The 20,053-nt window shown below is 38.1% G+C and overlaps 4 protein-coding genes across 6 annotated transcripts; 2 read left to right on the top strand and 2 right to left on the bottom strand.

The window, feature by feature from the left end:
• Positions 1-19: 19 nt before the first annotated feature.
• On the bottom strand, positions 20-4,801 carry LOC120261690 (DEAD-box ATP-dependent RNA helicase 58, chloroplastic). The gene is given in 11 exon segments (XM_039269703.1): positions 20-358; positions 459-599; positions 874-963; positions 1,150-1,218; positions 1,351-1,458; positions 1,460-1,510; positions 2,206-2,310; positions 2,678-2,800; positions 2,896-3,009; positions 4,333-4,426; positions 4,516-4,801. Coding segments are annotated over 11 exon segments (1,419 nt in total). The 5' UTR covers positions 4,764-4,801; the 3' UTR covers positions 20-82.
• Positions 4,802-5,485: 684 nt separating this feature from the next.
• On the top strand, positions 5,486-11,057 carry LOC120262637 (U-box domain-containing protein 44-like). The gene is made up of 5 exons (XM_039270663.1): positions 5,486-5,495; positions 5,815-7,178; positions 7,259-7,562; positions 8,377-8,864; positions 9,464-11,057. Exons 1-5 carry the CDS (start codon positions 5,486-5,488, stop codon positions 10,460-10,462), a joined length of 3,165 nt encoding a protein of 1,054 aa, XP_039126597.1. The 3' UTR covers positions 10,463-11,057.
• A 686-nt stretch (positions 11,058-11,743) lies between these two features.
• On the top strand, positions 11,744-14,231 carry LOC120266105 (pentatricopeptide repeat-containing protein At5g08510-like). Its single transcript, XM_039273932.1, is given in 3 exon segments — positions 11,744-12,734; positions 13,227-13,331; positions 13,333-14,231. Coding segments are annotated over 3 exon segments (1,434 nt in total). The 5' UTR covers positions 11,744-11,987; the 3' UTR covers positions 13,915-14,231.
• A 920-nt stretch (positions 14,232-15,151) lies between these two features.
• Positions 15,152-19,998, bottom strand: LOC120275092 (calcium-transporting ATPase, endoplasmic reticulum-type-like). Of its 3 annotated transcripts, XM_039281762.1 has the most exons (10): positions 19,100-19,998; positions 18,620-18,725; positions 18,416-18,537; positions 17,699-17,977; positions 17,198-17,581; positions 16,949-17,058; positions 16,652-16,880; positions 15,907-16,535; positions 15,492-15,683; positions 15,152-15,405 (listed from the first exon to the last, which is right to left on the bottom strand). In XM_039281762.1, exons 1-8 carry the CDS (start codon positions 19,955-19,957, stop codon positions 15,975-15,977), a joined length of 2,649 nt encoding a protein of 882 aa, XP_039137696.1. In that variant the 5' UTR covers positions 19,958-19,998; the 3' UTR covers positions 15,152-15,405; positions 15,492-15,683; positions 15,907-15,974. The 3 variants fall into 3 exon arrangements, with proteins under 3 accessions (XP_039137696.1, XP_039137558.1, XP_039137631.1); XM_039281624.1 differs by having other exon boundaries at positions 15,152-15,683; XM_039281697.1 differs by having other exon boundaries at positions 15,152-15,656.
• Between the last annotated feature and the right edge of the window lie 55 nt (positions 19,999-20,053).

Here is a 20,053-nt window from a genome sequence, read left to right as displayed (position 1 = left end):
CATGTTCGGAGAATTGAACTGATAGTTCCAAGTGATGAGAAAGGAGAAAAAAAAAACACTTCAAACAAGCGTCTGTGGAATTTCACAGTGCAAGAGAGTCTAAACACACCTCTTCACATTGAAACATAAGCTCATTTTCGAACTTTCGCAACACAAACCTTTCATCATTTGTAATGAGATTCGTTACACTACATACCTCCTTAGAGAATGGCAGTCTTCCCGTTCTTCCAGCACGATGAAGATAGTCGACTGCAGTTTTTGGGAGATCAAAATTGTAAATATGTGTTGTTTGTGGCAGATCGAAACCTCTGCTTGCTATATCTGTTGCAACCAAGAGGCAACCACCTTGCCTAACATCCTGTGCATTTGAATAGAATCATTGCATTTGCATCCTAGTCGGTTGCTCCATAACATATTTGTTTGATAAATTATTAATAAATTCCTTGACAAAAACTTACCGACAGAGAGCTCGCACGGGCATTGAAATTCATGTCCGCCTCTAGGAGAAGGACCTCTAGGTGTCCACTATAGGTTGCCTTCAAGAAGTCGATGACAAGGGTAGTTGAAGGAGGTTTTCCAGCCTTCTTAGATTTTTCAGACTGGTTACAATAGATCAACTCAAATCAGAAAAAGCAACAGAAATAATAAAATGTTAAGTTTAAAGTCATTGGATAGCATTGAAAATATCCATCACATTTGATCATGGACTATAGTTTTAAATTAGTCTATAATTACAGTCATTTAGAAGCAAAGGTATTGGATGCTTGTAAGGAAAAAAATTATTTATTCAAAATACATGCATGCAATGATTGAAGAACATGATGGTCTAATCTCAAAGTATAAACTGGAACTGGTGAAAGATATGGTACAAACCTGCTCACCCACAAATATTATGCCAGATTTTGGGGCATCCTTCTGAAGCAAAAATAGTAAAGCATCCAAACGTTGCCTCCTACCACAAATCTGCAATATGAAAAGACAAATTCAACAAGAATGCATCTCTCCTCAACTATGATGTTGCGATTGAGAAGTATTTTGAACAAGAGATTGTACTACAGATAATACATAAAAAAATCATGAGATAAATAAAAAGAAAAACAAATAAAAGAGCTTGCTGCAAAATAAATAATCATTATGGCAATGGCTCACCATGAACTTGTGGTGAACATGTGAAGGCATGGGCTCAACTGGATTCACATGGATATGCATGACATTACTCTGTGCCAAACAATGGAATAAGGAACTTGGGTTAATAAGATTTGTGATGCTTACACAATCATAATGGGAGAATCTGACTGTACTAATGGTATTAAGGAACACTTCATCAACAAGAAATAAAAATGCTGAAACCTTGGTCCACTTCTGCTGCACGCAATCATGTAAGAACCTGTTGTGCTGGGGAATGGAAGCACTGGCAAACACAGTCTGACGGTTCTCAATGGATGAATGGGATGTCAAAGAGTTTGCGAAGAGACTGCACTTGCTTCGATGAGTTGAACATGAAATCAACCTACAAAAAGGAAATCTGTTCCTTATAGAACATGTTTGAAACAGAAACCAGAGAAACATGCTCTGGAAAGGAACACAGATACACTTGTTAACATCTGAAAGTGCTCTACTAAATGGAAACATACATCTTAACTGTACACTATTTCCACTTAAATAAGATATCAACATCATTTGAAGGCATGGAAACATGAGACTTTTGAATTAACCCCCCATAAACGACATGTGGTGAAATTGTGTTAACATGTAGGAGAGACATTATGGTCATTCAAAATGTCAGAAAATCCAAGTGAGCACAATTCTGAATGGGCCACTATCTACTTTTTTACCACCCAAGGAAATTTGGAAAAATTGGATGGGATACTAATACACACATAGGCACATTAACCCATCCAAATGGATGACGACAGATTCCCCAGGGAATTTGAAAGCATATGTCTACATGAGATTTGGCCCAGATAGATGCTGCAATGCACTTAAGATGAAGGCATTGCAATCTAAGGTCAGATAATTGGGCTAAACTAGCATTTGTATTGTTGACAAGTTTTATGGTTCTCCTGACTTGAGAGAATTTGGTTCTAATTAGATGCACAAGTCAAGTCTACTAGCATAAGTAGGTGCCTTTATGGAAAGGATGTTACAATTTTAATAGCATACAGCAGAGACTTAAAATAAATTTAAAGTCACAAATATGATTACCTCATCAATTACCAAAACCCGCAGAGCCTCAAGGTTGAAAGCATGCCTATCAAGCATTTGACATAAGCTCCCAATAGTTGCAACCACCACTTGAGGAGGCTCAGCCTGAAAGAGTTTTAAAACAACTGCTGCTTTAAGATCCATCCATATATCAGACAATTTAAAACATAATCAAAATGGATATACGCATGCATAAGTGTGTATAATCATAAAAAGGGACAATGTGAAACTATTTGCATATAGGAAAAGATTGTCAGCCAGAAGGATAAATATAAGTATGCCAGAAAGCACAAGGTAACTGTTCAAAGCATGTAACTTGTGATTTGTATGAGAAAACAACAATGTAGCTTTGCTAACATGGTACAGTGACTATCTAGGACATCAATGTCGTAATAACCTTCACATCAATATAATTCTCCAAATCTGTAGAATTGAAGTTTGGATAACAAAATCAAGGTCAGGGCAAAGATACCTTTAACCAGCTCTTGTGCCTTTTCAACAATCCACCATCTAGCAATGCCATAATAGTGCATGACTTCTGTGAAGCCTCCAATCCCATTGATTTTGCAGCAAGCGTTCTAGCAACTTTTGTGACCTTTTTCCAGTTTCAAAACAATAACAGGAAAAAGATAAAAGCAAGAAATGATTGTCTTTCTTTTATTGCATTAACAAATATGGATATAAACTTACTTGCATACCAAGTTCTCTGGTTGGCACAACTATAATTGCTTGTACAGCAGACCTTTGGAAGTTAATGGCTGAAAATATTAGAAACAAGTATGCCAACGTTTTGCCTGAGCCTGTCTAGAGTCCAAAATAAATTGAATATTAGATTATCATTTGGGTAGACAATGAACATATTTAAAAGAGATATGGTTATGCAATAAACATAGCTCAAACAGTAGCTTAAAGATGGAAATCAACTACAGGTGTCATCTACCGAATTAACATCAACCATGTCCACCAACAAACTAATACCAACAAGAAGAAGAACATACACATAACAAGATAGACAAACTGAGCAAAAATTGCACTGCCCTTTTATAGGCATATTTTCTTCCTCCGAAATTTTAGTCCATATCAAGCCTTGTCCTGCCAAATGGAACAAAAGCATTTTTACAAGCCACCAAAACCTCAAAAGCTAAGATCAAGACTTCAGAGGTTCCATGTTGTTAGATGCTATTACAACCAATTACAATATGACTGGGTTTTGGATTCCAAGCAATAGTGAGAACATATTCTTAGGAGCCACTGATATGGATAAGCTAGCTCTTTGAGAAAGATTTGTGAAAATTCAAGTACATCACTGTCTAAATTAACTTATAATAATTCAATGATAGCATATTCTTCCAGTCTCCTTGGACAAGTTCCAAGAGAAGAATAACATAAATTTCCTATATAAAATTGGTATATTTGTCCCTAAATTTCAAATGCAATGGTAGGGGTCAAATCTTGCCAATTCTAATACAAAGCATATATGAACTTCTAGGTGAAGGAATCACATACCAAGAGACATGAAGAGTCAAAGTTACTTTAAAAATAGGGCTATTTTAAAACTATTTTACTAGTGCCAAATCCTCCAATAAGCATTAAGCTTTTCTTCAAGAATTTCATATCTAGTGGATTTCTCAGTAGGATCGGAACACATGCAAAGAGGATATAACACACAAAATGCACCGTAACAACTCATTTGTGGCATAACAAAAAATGACAGCTTCTGAGCCCTCAAAGCAACAAGCATAACATATAGCACCCTTTTGGGATTTCAAACTCTTTAATGGTTGAGACAAAACAATCTATCAGTTCAATATTTGCCCTTTTAAATAATCAAAATACTATTAAAAAAAGATCCTCACTTTAGCATTTCACACACAACATTCTATCACGCATATTCCAGCATTTTTATTTCACAGTTTCTAAACAATTGTAAGATCACAAAACCATAGAAATGCAGGTCTCCATGCTACTGATCTCTATTATTAAGATGATTTTCCACAACAATAAAATCAACAAAAAAGGAAAAAAAATGGATGAAATAGAATTCATACACAATCCAATCTAATAACCAAATGAAATTTCTACAGAAAGATCAAAATGAAAAACATAAATCCCACAAAAAGTGATGACCTGAGCGTGAATTACACAGTCCTGACCAGACAGCAAAACCGGCAACGATTCCCTCTGAACATCAGTTGGCATCGTATACCCAACCTCTTCCGCCCTAAAACATGAGAAATCAAGCCCAAATGAGCAGCGGAATTCACTACCTCTCACTGAAATCACAGAAAAAAAGAAAGAAAAAAAGAGAACCTCTTCAGAATGTGCTCCGGAACGGAACCATGGCATATATCACGGAGAGATAAAGCTCTGATGAGAACTCCACGGCGGAAGAAAGGGGATGGAGCTCTGCAAAGCGAGATTGGAAAGTATGAGGAAGTGCTCCAGATGGAGATGAGATCATGGGGCTTGGAGAAGCGGGGGATGAGAAGGAGATTGGGATTTTCACGAGAGAGCTTCACTGTTGACGCGGGATGAGTGCTTCCATAGAAGGAAGCCATTGGCGAGGAGGGAGCGAGCTCGCCGAGAAGGCGATAAGAGGAGGTGAAATTGTGAAACAACCCACTTTGATAAAAATTATTACATACTTGTTTTACATGTCAGCCCCTGAATGATTGCGAAATTATTTTCCACCCCAAAACATGGTTAATTTGGAAAAAAACTATTATTATTACTATTATTTTGTCTATATATTTTTGATAATCTATATTAGTATTAAATATTAATGTATAATTGGTTTATATTGAGAAAATGAATTTATTATATATGTTAAAATTATTATTATTATTTTTAAGTTGATAAACTAATCACTCCAATTGGAACTGAGAAGAGGTGCAATATAGCAATTTCTCGTGAGATCACCTATTTTTGTAGTATTCTCATCTTGCCTTTGGAGTTCTAATGGATCTGGTTTTTTAATGCTGTGTTGTTTGAGACAAAAGTGATAAGCGTGATAAAAAAATATAGTTAAATAGGGAAATGCACTAGTTTACGATGATTTAATAACCACTATGGATTTATCATGTGGGAGTGTGTTAATATATTGGATAATAAATGTTTGCCATGTACTCCCAAAATGATATATAAGGATTATAATTTTATGATAGTAAATTCGTCTATCATGCAACTCTAAAGATATGGAGTATACAATTCTTAACGTAAGAGCCCCACATTGTGACTCAATATATAATGAATAAACAGTACTATGTATAATATTGGGTTCATGGTAAATGGTGCATAATAGGATTATGAGAGTAAGATTTTTAAACATTTAACTCTGTCTTTCATATACTTTGTGGTGAGTTATCACTGTGTGTACCGGTGGTTTCCCTCCAACGCTAGTATTACCCTTTATTATTTAGATTTTTTTTATTTACCATAGTAATTCAACTTGAAATTAAATCATTTAATTTTTGAATTAATTTACAATTCTCTTTTATATTTTAGAATTACTTTTTAACTCAATGTCATTAGTCAAAACACCAAAAATAGTCACCATTCCACTCTCAAGCGTTGACTGTTTTAACTCGAAAGTTCTCTAAACTATTTAAGGGTTCAACGACCAGCGAAAAGTCGCGCCTTTCCCTCTCCTTAGCTCCTCCTCCTCCTCCTCCTCCGCCCTCCTCCGCCCGAGCAGCGCCGCCGGACATGGATCTCTAGAGAGCTCCGATTGGGAGCTGGCCATGGCGATGGAAGTCTTGCAGAACGCTTCGCTATTGCCGGCTTCGGAGCTCATCTCGCGCGTCATCGAGGATGCCTTCGAAACCATCCACGCCGCGCGCGACGTCCTCATCGAGCGTCAGTCTTTCACTGAGTTCTCCTCTTACCTTGAGCGCCTCCTTCCCGTCCTCCAAGATATCCTCACACGCCCCCCAGCCGCCTCCGCCGCCCTGGCCGCCTCGGCCGACGCGCTCCGCCGCGAGATCAAGGCAGCGCGCGCTCTCGCCTCCGAGTGCGGGAAGAAGAACCGGCTCTATCTCCTTCTAAACTGCCGGCGCATCGTCAAGCGGCTCGAGACCTCCACTCGAGAGATCAGCCGCGTCCTTGGCCTCCTCCCTCTTGCTTCTCTCGATCTCTCATCCGGCGTCAGCGATGAGATAAAGGAACTCTGCGAGATAATGGAACGGGTCGAGTTCCGCGTCGCCGTGGCTGAAGAGGAAATCCTTGAAAAGATCGAGTCCGGTGCTCAAGATCGGAGTCCCGGCCGTGCTTACGCGAATAGCTTGCTGACTCTCATCGCGGACGCCATGGGGATACCTAAAGATCCGTCGTTGCTCAAGAAGGAGCTCGATGAGTTCAGGAGCGAGATAGAGGATACAAAGTTGAGGAAGGATCTCGCAGAAGCCATGCAGATGGAGCAGATCATTGCATTTCTCAGTAGGGCGGATGCCGCATCATCTTTTGAGGAGAAGATGGTGAAGTATTATAGTAAGAGAAACTCTTTGGGTAGCCAGCCATTAGAGCCTTTGGAGTCCTTCTATTGCCCAATTACAAGGGATGTCATGGAGGAGCCTGTTGAGACTTCCTCCAGGCAGACATTTGAGAAGAAGGCAATTGAGAAATGGTTTGCAGATGGGAATTCTGTTTGTCCATTGACTATGGTTCCATTGGACACCAGTGTTCTCCGGCCTAATAATAGTCTTAGGAAGGCTATTGAGGAGTGGAAGGAGAGGAATACTATTATTGTTATCGCCTCAATAAAGAGCAAGCTTGAATGGTGTGATGAACAGGATGTAATGGACTGCTTGAGGAAGCTGCAAGAGCTCTGTGAAGAGAAGGAGTCAAATCGGGAATACATGGTGCTTGAGAATTATTTGCCAATTCTTGTTGGGTTTCTTAGTCGGAGCAATTCTCAGATAAGGAGTCGTGCCTTGTCCATACTATGCATTTTGGCAAAGGATAGCTATGACAACAAGGTATGATTTTCCATAATCAATTTTTCGGTGATGTATAACATTCATCTAAGGGGAAAGAGGTTTTTGGCAATGTGTTGCAGGGAAAAATTGCTGAAGTGGATAATGCTATTGAATCTATTGTTCGTTCCCTTGGGCGGCGCAGTGAGGAACGCAAGTCATCAGTGGCATTACTGTTAGAACTCTCAAAAAACAATATGGTTCGGGGCAGTATTGGGAAGGTCCAAGGGTGTATTCTTCTTCTGGTGACAACTTCGAACAATGATAGCAATCAAGCTGCTAATGATGCAAAAGAGCTTTTGGAGAATCTTTCATTCCTTGATGAGAATGTTGTGCAAATGGCTAAGGCGAATTATTTTAAACCATTATTGCGACAGCTTGATTCAGGTGTCCTATACAGTCTTGCTTGAAGCTAAAATTTGAATTTGAACTGCATGGTACTTCATTGCACTTGTTTAAATGTTGTTGTCTTTTTAAAACATTATTGTGTCATCTTGATTCAGGTGTCCCTATAACATGCCCTACTTGCAGCTAATATTTGAATGCAGATGGCGTGGTATACTTTATCGCAATTGACTAAATGTTGTGGTTCCTTTTGATAGCATCATCTATCTGAGCTCACTGTTAATTAGGCATATAGTTTGTAGCCTCACATGGTTAGCCAACTTTGTTGCTTGGTTATGCGCTGAATGTGCATGGACTAATCATATTAGTTATTGATGACTAATGTGTTTCCAAATGTCTCCTCAAAATTACAGGAGCAAAACAACCCTAATTGAGACAAAATTAGTGATGTTTATACCCTTTTTTTTTAATATAGAAAATACATTAAATCTCCATGGTATGAGGTCCTGAGCATTTGTTTTAATCAAGAAATAGGAATGCTTTCATTCTTTTTGGAAGGCTAAAATTCAGTAAACAACTAGGCACATGCTGAAGTATTGATTTTTCCTGCATAGTTTTTGAGAAATATAGAGAAAATTGCTTTAGAAAATAGAATTTTACTAAGGAAAAGAACTTAACACAACAAATAGTTTATTGGGAGAAATTCTCACTAATAACAATTTCTTGGAATGATTTTCATCTAATATAGGATGCTATGCAAGTTAAATTTTTTGTCTGTTCTTGACTCTTTTCTAGTTTGATTGAAGAAAAGCATTTTATCATTGATTTGTTAACACTCCAATATTTCAAACTTCAGGATCAGATGATGCAAAGAAGATTATGGTTTCCACTTTAGCTGAAATGGAGTTGACTGATCACAGTAAAGGTACTCTGTTTAAAGATGGAGCTCTGCAGCCTCTTCTTAAATTGATTTCACACACTGATACTGATTTAAAAGTAGCATCTGTTAAGGCTCTTCAAAATCTCTCAAGTTTGCCTGAGAATGCTCTGCAAATGATAAGGGAAGGTGCAGTTCGTCCACTCCTTGATCTCTTACACCATCATATATCTTCATCCCCTAGTTTACAGGAGCAAGTGGCTGCTACTATAATGAATATAGCTGTGTCAGCAAAGGAATTGGACAGCAATGAAAACTTTGTTTTACTGGAGTCTGATGATGACGTGTTCTGGCTTCTCTCCCTGATTAACTTTACAGGGTCAAATATACAACGTAGCATTCTTAGAACATTTTGTGCTTTGTGTGAGCTTCCAACAGGGACAACCATCAGAGCTAAGCTGAGACAGGTAATTATCTAATTATCTATACCATAATGGAAGCTCTATTTTCCTCAAATTGTTTATTCTGTACGTTATGGCAGATGATCTTTCCAACATTGAAAACACTTTTCTTTTCAGAAATTTTTAATTGACAGAGAGGAATTTATGTTTTCATGTTCTTTTAAAGTACGTTGATTGTTGAGTTTTATCTTGTGTGAAGTCATCAATATTCCTAGTCGTGCTTTGTAGGAGTAGGGCTTAATATTTTTTTTCTGCCAAGCATGTTAAAGTTTCTCATAACCCATAGAACTGTACACAGAGATGCGGGTGATGATTCAGTTATACTTGAAGTTGTCCTTGTCTAAATATGACATGTACTTTGGTGTATGCTTAGCTTTCCTTGTCTGATTTGGGCATGACATCTCAGACTTCAATGCACTTTGGTGCTAGTGTGGAAGCAGCGGACTGGACAACCCAAGTTTTGTCCTCCTTTTCCTAATCTTCAAGTTCTCATTGGTTGCTTCCAGATTCTGCAAAGCATCCTCATCTGTGTATTTAGGTCAAGACCACAGTGATGATAAGTTACTAATGTCTTGCTTCACATCTTTCTTGGCTTGCTTTTACAGTGTTCTGCAATCCAAGTATTGATCTCCCACTGTGAGCGCAATGATCTTGTGCTGAGGGCAAATGCTGTCAAGCTGTTGTCCTGCTTGAATGAAGATGGAGATGATGCTGCAACATCTGAGTTCATGGAACAGAGTTTCCTGAAAACTTTGCTGTCAATTATACAGGATTCCGTTGATGAGGAAGAGAAGGCTTCAGCATTGAGCATCATCTCCAATCTTCGCAGTGGCTACCCTCAGATTCATCAATGGCTTGTAGATGCTGAAGCAATCCCCATTATTATTGGATGTTTAAAAGATACAAGGCCATATGTCTCATCTAAGAATCAGCTTCTAGAGAATGCTGTAGGTGCGTTATGCCACTTTACACTGTCAACAAACCTTGATTTCCAGAAGAGGGCAGCTGAACTTGGTGTGATCCCATTGTTGGTGCAGTTGTTGGGATATGGAACAGCTTTGACTAAGAAATATGCAGCCACCTCACTAGCTCAATTTTCAGAAAGTTCGCCTGGTCTGAGTCGACGAATACGGAAGCATACTGGTTTTTTATGCTGTTCAGGGCCACAGGAAACCGGTTGTCCAGTACATATGGGTATTTGTTCGGTGGTATCATCATTTTGTCTTTTGGAGGCTGATGCAGTGGGGCCATTAGTAAGACTTCTCACAGAAATGGATCCCAAAGTGTGCGAAGCTTCTTTAAGGGCTCTGTCAACACTTATAGAAGGTGAGCGCCTTCAAAGTGGATTTAAAATTCTTTCAGATTCGAAAGCTATTCTTCCAATGATAAAGCTATTGAGCTTGGACTCCCCTGATTTGCAACTGAGTGTTTTGCATATCTTGGAGAGGATATTCACGCTAGAGGATTGCCGAAGGATGCATGGCATGGCAGCACAAATGCCTTTGGTTGATATAACTCAAAGAGGAACTGGCCCAATTCGACCTCTGGCAGCTCGAGTGCTTGCTCATTTGAATGTGCTTCATGATCAGTCTTCGTATTTTTGAAAGACAAGTGAGGAGTTTCTTTGTTGGTTGTCGCCGATGAAAGACGATGGGAGTCAACCCTATACCCGGTGAATTCTCTCAAAATCTATTTCAAATGACCTCAAAGTTTTCGGTCATTACTGAGGAAGAGGAAGCTGCATGATGACATGATCACCGGACTTGTAATTTATTAGAAGGAAATCAAAAGAAGCATGCATTCATTCGAGTTCGAGGAAACAATTTGTCACATAATTGAGTAATTTTTCGATATCTTTGCGCAGTGAATGCGTTGGTATCAGCCGAAGAAGACATTGGTGAAACTTTGGTTTATGAAGGTCAGTACATAGCGTTAGTATTTATTTCTCAATTCTTGGTAGATAAATTTGTTCAATTCTCTTAGACCTAGCAAATGGTATAGTTACCATATGTACCATGTAAATTGTTTGTTTTACTGTGCGATTGTTTGAATGAGTTGTGTGATTACTGGTGATACTTACATGACTGGATTTTTTTTTTACAGTAATTGTTAGTGTTAAACACAATATATAAAGTATCATCTCGGTGGTATATACGAACTTTGAACTAACAAAAATAAGAGAAACTGTGTTTTTATTTATTTATTTATTTATTATAATTTTGCAAGTAGCTCCCTAAATCTTCAGCGTTTGTTGTGATTTTATTGGGTAATTGCATCTTTCTAAATTCCCTGAAGTTTTAAAAGATATGCAGATAGCCCCCGGATTAAAATAATGAATCAAATCATGTGTGTGTATATATACCAACGCTCCACGGGGTGAAATTATATGTAAAATTGTTTGTGTATTAAAAAAAAAAAAACAAATTTGCATATATTTATGTAATCAAAGTCAAAATAAATTTTTTAAAAATATCTTTGCCTTGTTTTTTTTTTCTCTCCTCCCTTCTCTAACTGTAATAATTTTTTCCCCTTGTTCTCTTTTTATTTAATTTATTTTCTTATTTACCTCTCATTTCCATTATTAAAAATAAGTACTTAATAAAATATGAGTTTTGTGGAGGGAGCTGTCCTTAATCTCCTTTTCGAACGAGAAGAGGATGAGAAGAAAAGGCTTGACTAAGGATAATTTTATTTTCAAATTAAATTATTTATAAATTTATATATACATCTAAATTTCAGTGTATTAAGACAATTTTTTTTCATTGGTCCACAACTAACATAATTTTATAGTAATTATTACGGAACCAAGATATGCATCTTTCCTAGTCGCCTAATTATTTTAATTTAATAGCTTTTAAAATAAAAAATATAACCTTTTTTAATTCCTAGTGGTTGTTTAAATATATTTATCTCACAAGGGACCAAAATCACAGGTAATGAACCAAATCAAGCAAATCCACGCGCACACACTCCGCAACAACATCGACCAATCTCACTTCCTCATCACTAGACTTCTCCAACTCCCCAACCTTCTCTACGCCCACTCCCTCCTTCTCCACTCTTCCCCTTCATCATCCCCTTCCTCCATCTCCCCTCTCTTCAACACTCTCCTCCACTCCTACTCCTCCCATGGCCCCTTCCACCATTGTCTCTCCCTTTTCAACTCTCTCCTCCTCCTCCTTCACCCTTCTCCCCCCTCTTTCACATCCCTTCTCTCCGCCTGCGCCTCCTTCAACCAACCTTTCCACGGCCGAGCTCTCCACGCACTGCTCCTCAAGTTTCGGCTTCATCTTCGATCCCTTTGTCTCCACTTCACTCCTCACCATGTACTCAAAATGCGGCCTTGTGGACTCTGCACGCAAGGTGTTCGACGAAATGCCTCACAGAGATGTTGCTTCTTGGAACTCATTACTCGATGGCTACGCCAAGTCTGGAGACCTTGTGCATGCTAAGGAGCTGTTTGATGCTATGCCTGTGAGAAATGTGATATCTTGGACTTCTATGGTTGCTGGGTTTTGCCAGAATGGACGCTATGAGGATGCCTTGCAGGTGTTTGTGAAAATGTGGGAGGATTGTGAGGTGAGGCCGAATGAGGTGACGCTTGCTAGTGTGTTGCCGGCTTGCGCAAACCTCGGAAGTTTGGAGCTTGGTGAGAGGATTGAGAAGTATGCGAGGGAGAATGGATTTGTGAGGAATTTGTTTGTGGCTAATGCTTTGGTCGAGATGTTTGCAAAGTGTGGGGATATTAGGAATGCGTGGCGCGTGTTTGAAGAGATTGGTGATCGGAGGAACTTGTGTTCTTGGAACTCAATGATCATGGGGCTTGCAGTGCATGGGAGTTGGAAGGATGCTCTTGAACTTTTCCATGAAATGAAGGTGAGTTTTTTTCTTTTATTTTGCTTCTTTTCTCTAGTGGATACTTTGCTTTTGTTGAGATGAGTAATCGATATATCATTCACTTCTTTGCCGGCATTACTTTATATATGTTTTGAGAACAAAGTTTTGATCTTGGTGTGTATTGATTGGTTGCCAATTTTCAAAATTTGTTGTCACTTGGTTTGAGATGAAATATCAACAAACATACTGATGGGATTGGTCCAATTGATAGAGATTTGAGCCGCTTAAACAAGTGATTTTGAATTTGAATCTTTGCATGCAAAAAGCATATACTGTGAAAGATCTACCTTCTGCCAGGGCTCCAAGTACTTTGCTCTTAAGAAGCCGATGAGTCAAAGACTAAAAAAATATCAACAAACATATTTATAAGCACACACTCCTTAGTCTTTGTTTTTGTTTGAACATATTGTTTGAACGTTTTTGAGGTGAATATCAACGTACCATTAACTTCCTTTTGGCATATGCCCACAGGCAAGAAGAATCACGGCTGACGATATCACATTCGTCGGAGTTCTCATGGCATGCACTCATGGAGGATTAGTAGAGCAGGGACGTACTTATTTTCGATCAATGGAAAGAGAAATTTCAAATCTCTCCAAAACTAGAGCATTATGGTTGCATGGTAGATCTTTTGGGGCGTGCCGGATGTTTGAGAGAGGCTTATGATCTCATTAAAAGTATGCCAATGAAGCCGGATTCAGTGATATGGGGAGCTCTACTTGGAGCTTGCAGCTTCCATGGTGAGGTCGGTCTGGCCGAGATTGCTGCAGAGTTTCTCAGTGAGCTTGAGCCATGGAATGCAGGGAACCATGTTATTCTTTCCAACATATATGCTTCTTCAGGAAAGTGGGATGGGGTTGCTAAAGAGTGGAAGTTGATGAAATGGAAAAAATACAGAAAGATGGCAGGGCATAGTTTCATTGAAGTTGGTGGAAAGATGGAGAAATTTCTGGTGGAGGATAAATCTCATCCTAGAGTTGAAGAAATATATGCAATGTTGAATGAAGTCACATTGGCTATGAAGCTTTTGCAGTATTTTCCTGATTTGGATTACCATTTTGGAATGGCTATGATTAGATCCTCATTGTACCTGGTTCTTGCTATATGTTGTGAATTTATAGTCTTTTTTTTGTTTCAAGATGAGCAGTCTAGCAGCTAAGGCCTCGGTGGAGCAAGTGAGAGTAGGGGCTGTGTATATATGGATGTTGGGATCATCCGTACACAATTACTACTCACATTTCAAAAAATGTGTGCTCACTCGTGATTTGAACCCTCACAACTTGTGAAAGGTTCTAATGAAGATTCAGCTACCAATAGACCATTTGGTTGTTGGTATATTATAGCTTTACAAGGTAAGATACTCTTGTGGAAGTATTTATAGAAGCAATTTTGAAGAAATGACCTTGTTATTATTCATGATGGGGCTGTGACAAATATGGTATATGAGATATAAATTTGTTATTTATTAGATGTTAAATGAATAGGTTTTTTTTTTAATAAATGTTATGATGATCAATTTTGTATGCTTAAATTTTATATTTATGATGACTAAAGAAATTGATTCTAATGACTAACTAGGCTTGCCATTTTTTATTTTAGATTTTTTTTTCTAAAAAATTTATACTATATTATTTTTTATTTTATTTTATTTTCTGCAAACAGTATAATGATAAACAAAAGATCAATGGTATAAGAGGAATTTGTTTAATTGTATTATTTAAAAACATATAACTGCACATATATAACTAAAATTATTTATAAGTTCAATAACTTTAATATTCAACCAAAGTGCATATAAGTTAATATCCATGCATTAAATTATTATAATAGTCTATGAAAACATAGCCTGCTATTGATTTCTAACAAACATATTTATTTAAAGTAATAAAAAAAACTAACACTTGTTTCTAGAAACAGAAAGCAACAATGAATTTTGTTTTAAAAAAAAAATTACATGTTCTCAATTTTGAGTGGAATGTAATGTGTTTGTTATGCTCAAAAGAAATAGGTGACCATCCATTAAAGATTAATATAGTTCAAATGAACTAAATCAAAAAGTTCAAACTTGGAATCAAACAGTATTCAAGTCACCTTAAAAAGAGAACTTGCAAGTTATTTGTGGCATAATTCTAGTTGTTTCATTGTGTATAAGTATGGATGTATCCAAAATACCAATGACAAAAGTAGTCTATTAGTAGTCGGGTCTTCAATCGAGTCCCCAATAAAATCTTTCACAAGTGGTGAGAATTTAAATATTGGGTGAGGGCACATTTCTGGGAGTGTGAGTAGTGGTTGTATGTGGGTGATTCAAGTGCTCATATGTGCGCGGCCCCATCCCCCACTTGCTCCGCTGAGGTTTGTGCATCCCTTATCTTTTCTTAGCAGCTAAGCCGCTCATCTTGGGAAAAAAATAAAAAAATAAAAAAATAAAATAATACCATTAGACCATTCATCTAATAGTAAACCCCCACTAGACCATTCATCTAATATTAAACCCTTCTTATTGACTTATTAGATAATAAAGCACATTTTCACAACAGATAGCTTTGGCGGTGGTCCTGTTCATCATTGGATAAGAATGGTACTATTGTCCAATTCAAATAGAATGTGTATGCTTATCAAAGCTTACGAAATGGATCACATTTGTGGTCTGGTCACAGAGTAACAGATCGGAATTAACAGAAACCAGCAAAAACAGAGATGCATGAATGAACAAAAAATCAAGAGATCACTCACTCTTAGACACAAATGCTCCAGATTCCATCTCAGAGAAGTTGGCTGGATCAAGCAACATTAAGAAAGAGAAGTCATCTTTGCATGCAAAATCCAAGCACAACAGGCCTTGAAACTTGGCCATGAATTCTCAGCAACAGACTCACCTCTGAAATGAGCCAACATACTCTGCTTCAAAGCATTTACAATAGCATCCTGCTAAGCAAGAAGTTCATGGATGAAAAATTAAGCATTGGTCTATCTAGAATTGGTCCTGATTTTTTTCTTATGGATTCATGATATGATATAGATCAAAAAAATACAATTTAGGAGCTTTTGGTGACTACACGAAGTTGGTGAATAAATTCAAATTTACAAGATGTAATTAAGTAAAAAATCTGGCACAAGAGTAAAAGTTTAGAGTTTTATAAATCATTACCTGTGCAATCACAAGCACATGCATCTGCAAGACAAGATCCACAACTTAGTGAACATTCTGACAGGCTTTTATGAGGTTTTGGACTTGTCTGTTCTCCACCTTTGCTTCTTGCCAATATACTTGAGCACCTCATCTATAACAACCACAGGAGCAGAAACCAAGATAACAAGAAACCACTCACTAAAATTCAAAGGAACAACACCAAAGACACTGGCCAAGAAGGGCACATAGAGTATAACAAGATGCAATCCAAATGAAATGGCCATGGCCATAAGAAGCCAGGGGTTTGTCCATGGAGGCATCTGAAGTAAACTGTTTTCTTCTGATAGAGCATTGAGGGAATTAAACATCTCAATCGATACCAAAACTGACAGTGATAGAGTCATTGCTTTAACCTTTCCCACTGTAAAGTAATCACAAGGGTCTGAGAAAAATACTACATTGTTGCCTGCCAAGAATGGGGATGGAAAGAAATCCTCCCATGTTGGGCATTCTCTCCATGACTGGAGCTCTGCAAAGGAGACCATGGTGTGCCCATCACTTGCGAGATCAATTCCCAAAATGGAGGGTTGTGTGTACCATAATATAAAGATACCGACAGTGGCTAAACCTACATAAGAGCCGATAACCTGAAATTTTCAGATGCAATGTTCAGAAGATACAATCAGATAAGTGGCAACTAACATAGCTGACTGCATTACTAGTGGCTTTGGACATTAAATAAGTTGATAAACATACTACATACCATGTAACGAAAGAGCACCCATGAATTAATTAGAGAGTCATCGCTATTTCGTGGTGATCTTTGCATTATATCAAGATCAGGAGGATTAAAACCAAGGGCTGTTGCTGGGGGGCCATCAGTGACTAGATTGACCCAAAGAAGCTGGACTGGAATTAGACATTCAGGTATTCCCAATGCAGCAGTAAGAAATATGGAGATAACTTCTCCCATGTTTGATGATATCATGTACCTGAGAATTTAGAAATTCAAATCGAAGTTTGAAAAGAACTACAACAATTGAACTTTTTTCAAAGGTACCTGATAAAAGATTTCATGTTATTATATATAGAGCGCCCCTCTGCAACAGCTGCAACAATAGTACTGAAATTATCATCAGCTAGGACCATATCAGAAGCTTGCTTTGCAACCTGGATTGATAAAATCTCCAATATTAGCACCACAAACTCAAAAAGATCAACCAAATTAATACTAAAACTTTCTTTCAAGAAGACAGGCCTAAAAATGAAATAATTTATTAGTTATATCAGTTAGTGTGAATCTAGTTACCTCAGTTCCAGTAATACCCATGGAAATTCCTATATCAGCTAGTTTTAGTGCAGGTGCATCATTGACACCATCTCCAGTCATGGCAACAATCTCTCCGCTTTCCTTCAATAGCCTCACAATGTCTTGTTTATGCTTGGGCTCTGCCCGGGAAAACACTAATCCTCCAGGCTTTGATAATATCTCAACTTGTTTACCAAAAGGAAGAGAACTGAACTCCTTACAAGTAAAGCTTCTCCCTTTAAGACTTGTCAAGTCAGAGAATAGACCAATTTCAGAACAGATAGCTTCAGCTGTGGACTTGTTATCACCAGTTATAACTATTACTTTGATGCCTGCACCTCTGCAATCTAAAATTGCCTTCGGAACTTCTTCACGAGGAGGGTCCTATTAAATATATTGCACCAATATTAGACTATGAAATCAATTTCAAAACAACACATGGCAAGTGGCAACTAGCAAAGAGAGATTGAGAGGTAAGAAGTATCAAGTTCAGTCACTCACACGGAGACCAATAACCCCAATAAAAACCATATTATTTTCAATTTCACTGTAGTTAGATGGATCAAGCAACTTTTTGTGAGCAGGATGGGTATCAGCATAATAGTCAGAGAACTCGCCCAAGTCATCTTTATATGCAAAGCCCAAGCACCTTAAACCTTTTGAACTCATCTCGTGAAGTTTTGTTAATATCAATTGCCTACATGGCATGTCCATCTCAGCAACTGATCCATCTGCAAGCTGCACAAAGGAACTCCGCTCCACCACACTCTCAACGGCTCCCTGCAAAATCATGAGTCTGTGCATAAAACTTCTGATTAAAGAGAAATAAGGGCAAGATTTCTGTGTGGAACTAACTTTTCAATGAAGGACCTCAAAATAATGAGCATGAATAACTTATTTGTTTCACTGACCATTATTCAAATTTTGGGTCATGATTTAACAAAGCTCCTTAAGTTATCACCTATCTAATGCTAAACATTTCCAGTTCCATGGTCTTACAACAAACTGGACCTTTGAGTGCAACTACCTAGTTTACTGCATGAGCAGCTGAGTAAATGCTTTAATCTTAGGGCCATGCTGTTGATAAAATGTACACCAAAAGAGAGGGCAACATGTCATGAAAATCAAAGCAGAAAACTTTTATCCAAAGTTCTTCCAGCCTAACTAATTAGGCTTTGATTAATACATGTGAATTGATGCACAATGATGGTCAGGCACCTTGACTAGAAGGCGGTTATTTCCAGCAAGTTCACGGACAATGACACTCATCGATTTCCGAACCCTGTCGAATTCCAGGGTAGCAACTCTTCTTGACCGCTTTTTCCACCACTCACAGCAACCTAAAGTTGAAAGAGATTATGGAAACAGTACAAAAAAGGCACACTTAAGGTCAAATTCTCGATGTAGATTGCTTTCACGCACCTAATTTAGCTGTACTGTGATCAATGGAATGCTCAAATGCAAGCTGTGCTGCACGGATTCTACTCCTTGCTTTTGTATCTGGAACTCCCATCTTCTCAACCAGAACCTAATGACCAGAAGCATCTCATTTGTCGTCACACACACATTCAACTAGAACTTCAAAAGTGTGTATGACAGCAACTAACTCTTTCACTGTTCAAGAAGTTTCCTTTCCCTAAAATGTGAAAGTTTAGGTAAAACCATTGATGCAATGTTAAACCTTTTAAGGAAGATAAGCCTTTTTTATACGTAAGGTATATTTAAATTGAAGCTGTTATTCTTTCTGATGTAAACAAATCAGTATTATGCCATGAAAGCTTTTTTTAGCAAATTCCATCAATACTGTTCATTCTAATGACAAGAAAGAATGAATTCATGCTATCTTGTTAGAAGCGGCTGCAGCAAACAAATACTACTGAGCACTGAGGTTCATGGACAAACCTTGAGAGCGGCCTCAGTGGGCAAACCACTGGAGCGGAAGAGGTGACCATTGCAGAATATACCAGCATCATTGCACAGTGCACATATTTGTGCCAAGATAAACAGGTTTGCATCCATGTTATAGTAGTTCCAATCAGCAATGCCTCCATCTCTGGGGTTGTAGGTGGTACCTTCAACGTGAAATACCCTGTGCATTGTTGTCTTTCCCCCAAGTGTGAAAAATTCACTCACTGACATTTGATTTGTTGTGAGTGTTCCAGTTTTATCAGAGCATATAACAGTTGTACATCCTAAAGTCTCCACACTTGGAAGCTTCCTGACAATTGCATTGTTTTGCACCATTTTCCTGGTTCCCAGAGCTAAACAAGTAGTAATCACAGCAGGAAGACCTTCAGGAACTGCTGCCACAGCAAGCGCCACAGCTATTTTGAAATAATAAGTGCATTTCTCAAATGAAAATCTAAAATTACTCGGGAAAAATCCAACATAATCCCAGGTGATAAAATTCTTGTAATTAATTGCCCACACCACAAGACAAACCAATCCAATTGCAGTCGATAATTTACTCCCAAACTCATCGAGTTTTTTCTTCAAAGGAGTGTCATTTTCAACAAGAGAAGCTTCATGTATTTGGGTCTGAATCTTTCCAATCTCTGTATTCATGCCAGTGCTAATTACAACGCCCACACAACCACCATTCACAACCGTCGTCCCAGAAAAAAGCATACATTCCTTGCCCTGCAATTCACAATCATCAATTAAAACCGGATTTGTACCTTTAATCACAGGCATGCTCTCTCCGGTCAGCGAGCTCTGTTCAATTCTCAATGTCGATGTCCTGAGAGATACCACTCTCATATCAGCAGGAACCTTATCACCAACTCCCAATTCAACAACATCACCAGGGACAAGCTCTCTAGCAGGCAAATTAGGCACATAGTACCCCTCTCTGAG

Source organism: Dioscorea cayenensis, chromosome 1 (genome assembly GCF_009730915.1).
Source record: "Dioscorea cayenensis subsp. rotundata cultivar TDr96_F1 chromosome 1, TDr96_F1_v2_PseudoChromosome.rev07_lg8_w22 25.fasta, whole genome shotgun sequence".
Lineage (NCBI taxonomy): Eukaryota > Viridiplantae > Streptophyta > Magnoliopsida > Dioscoreales > Dioscoreaceae > Dioscorea > Dioscorea cayenensis.
Note: the sequence above shows the minus strand (reverse complement) of the source record. Positions and strands in the feature narration are given on the sequence as shown.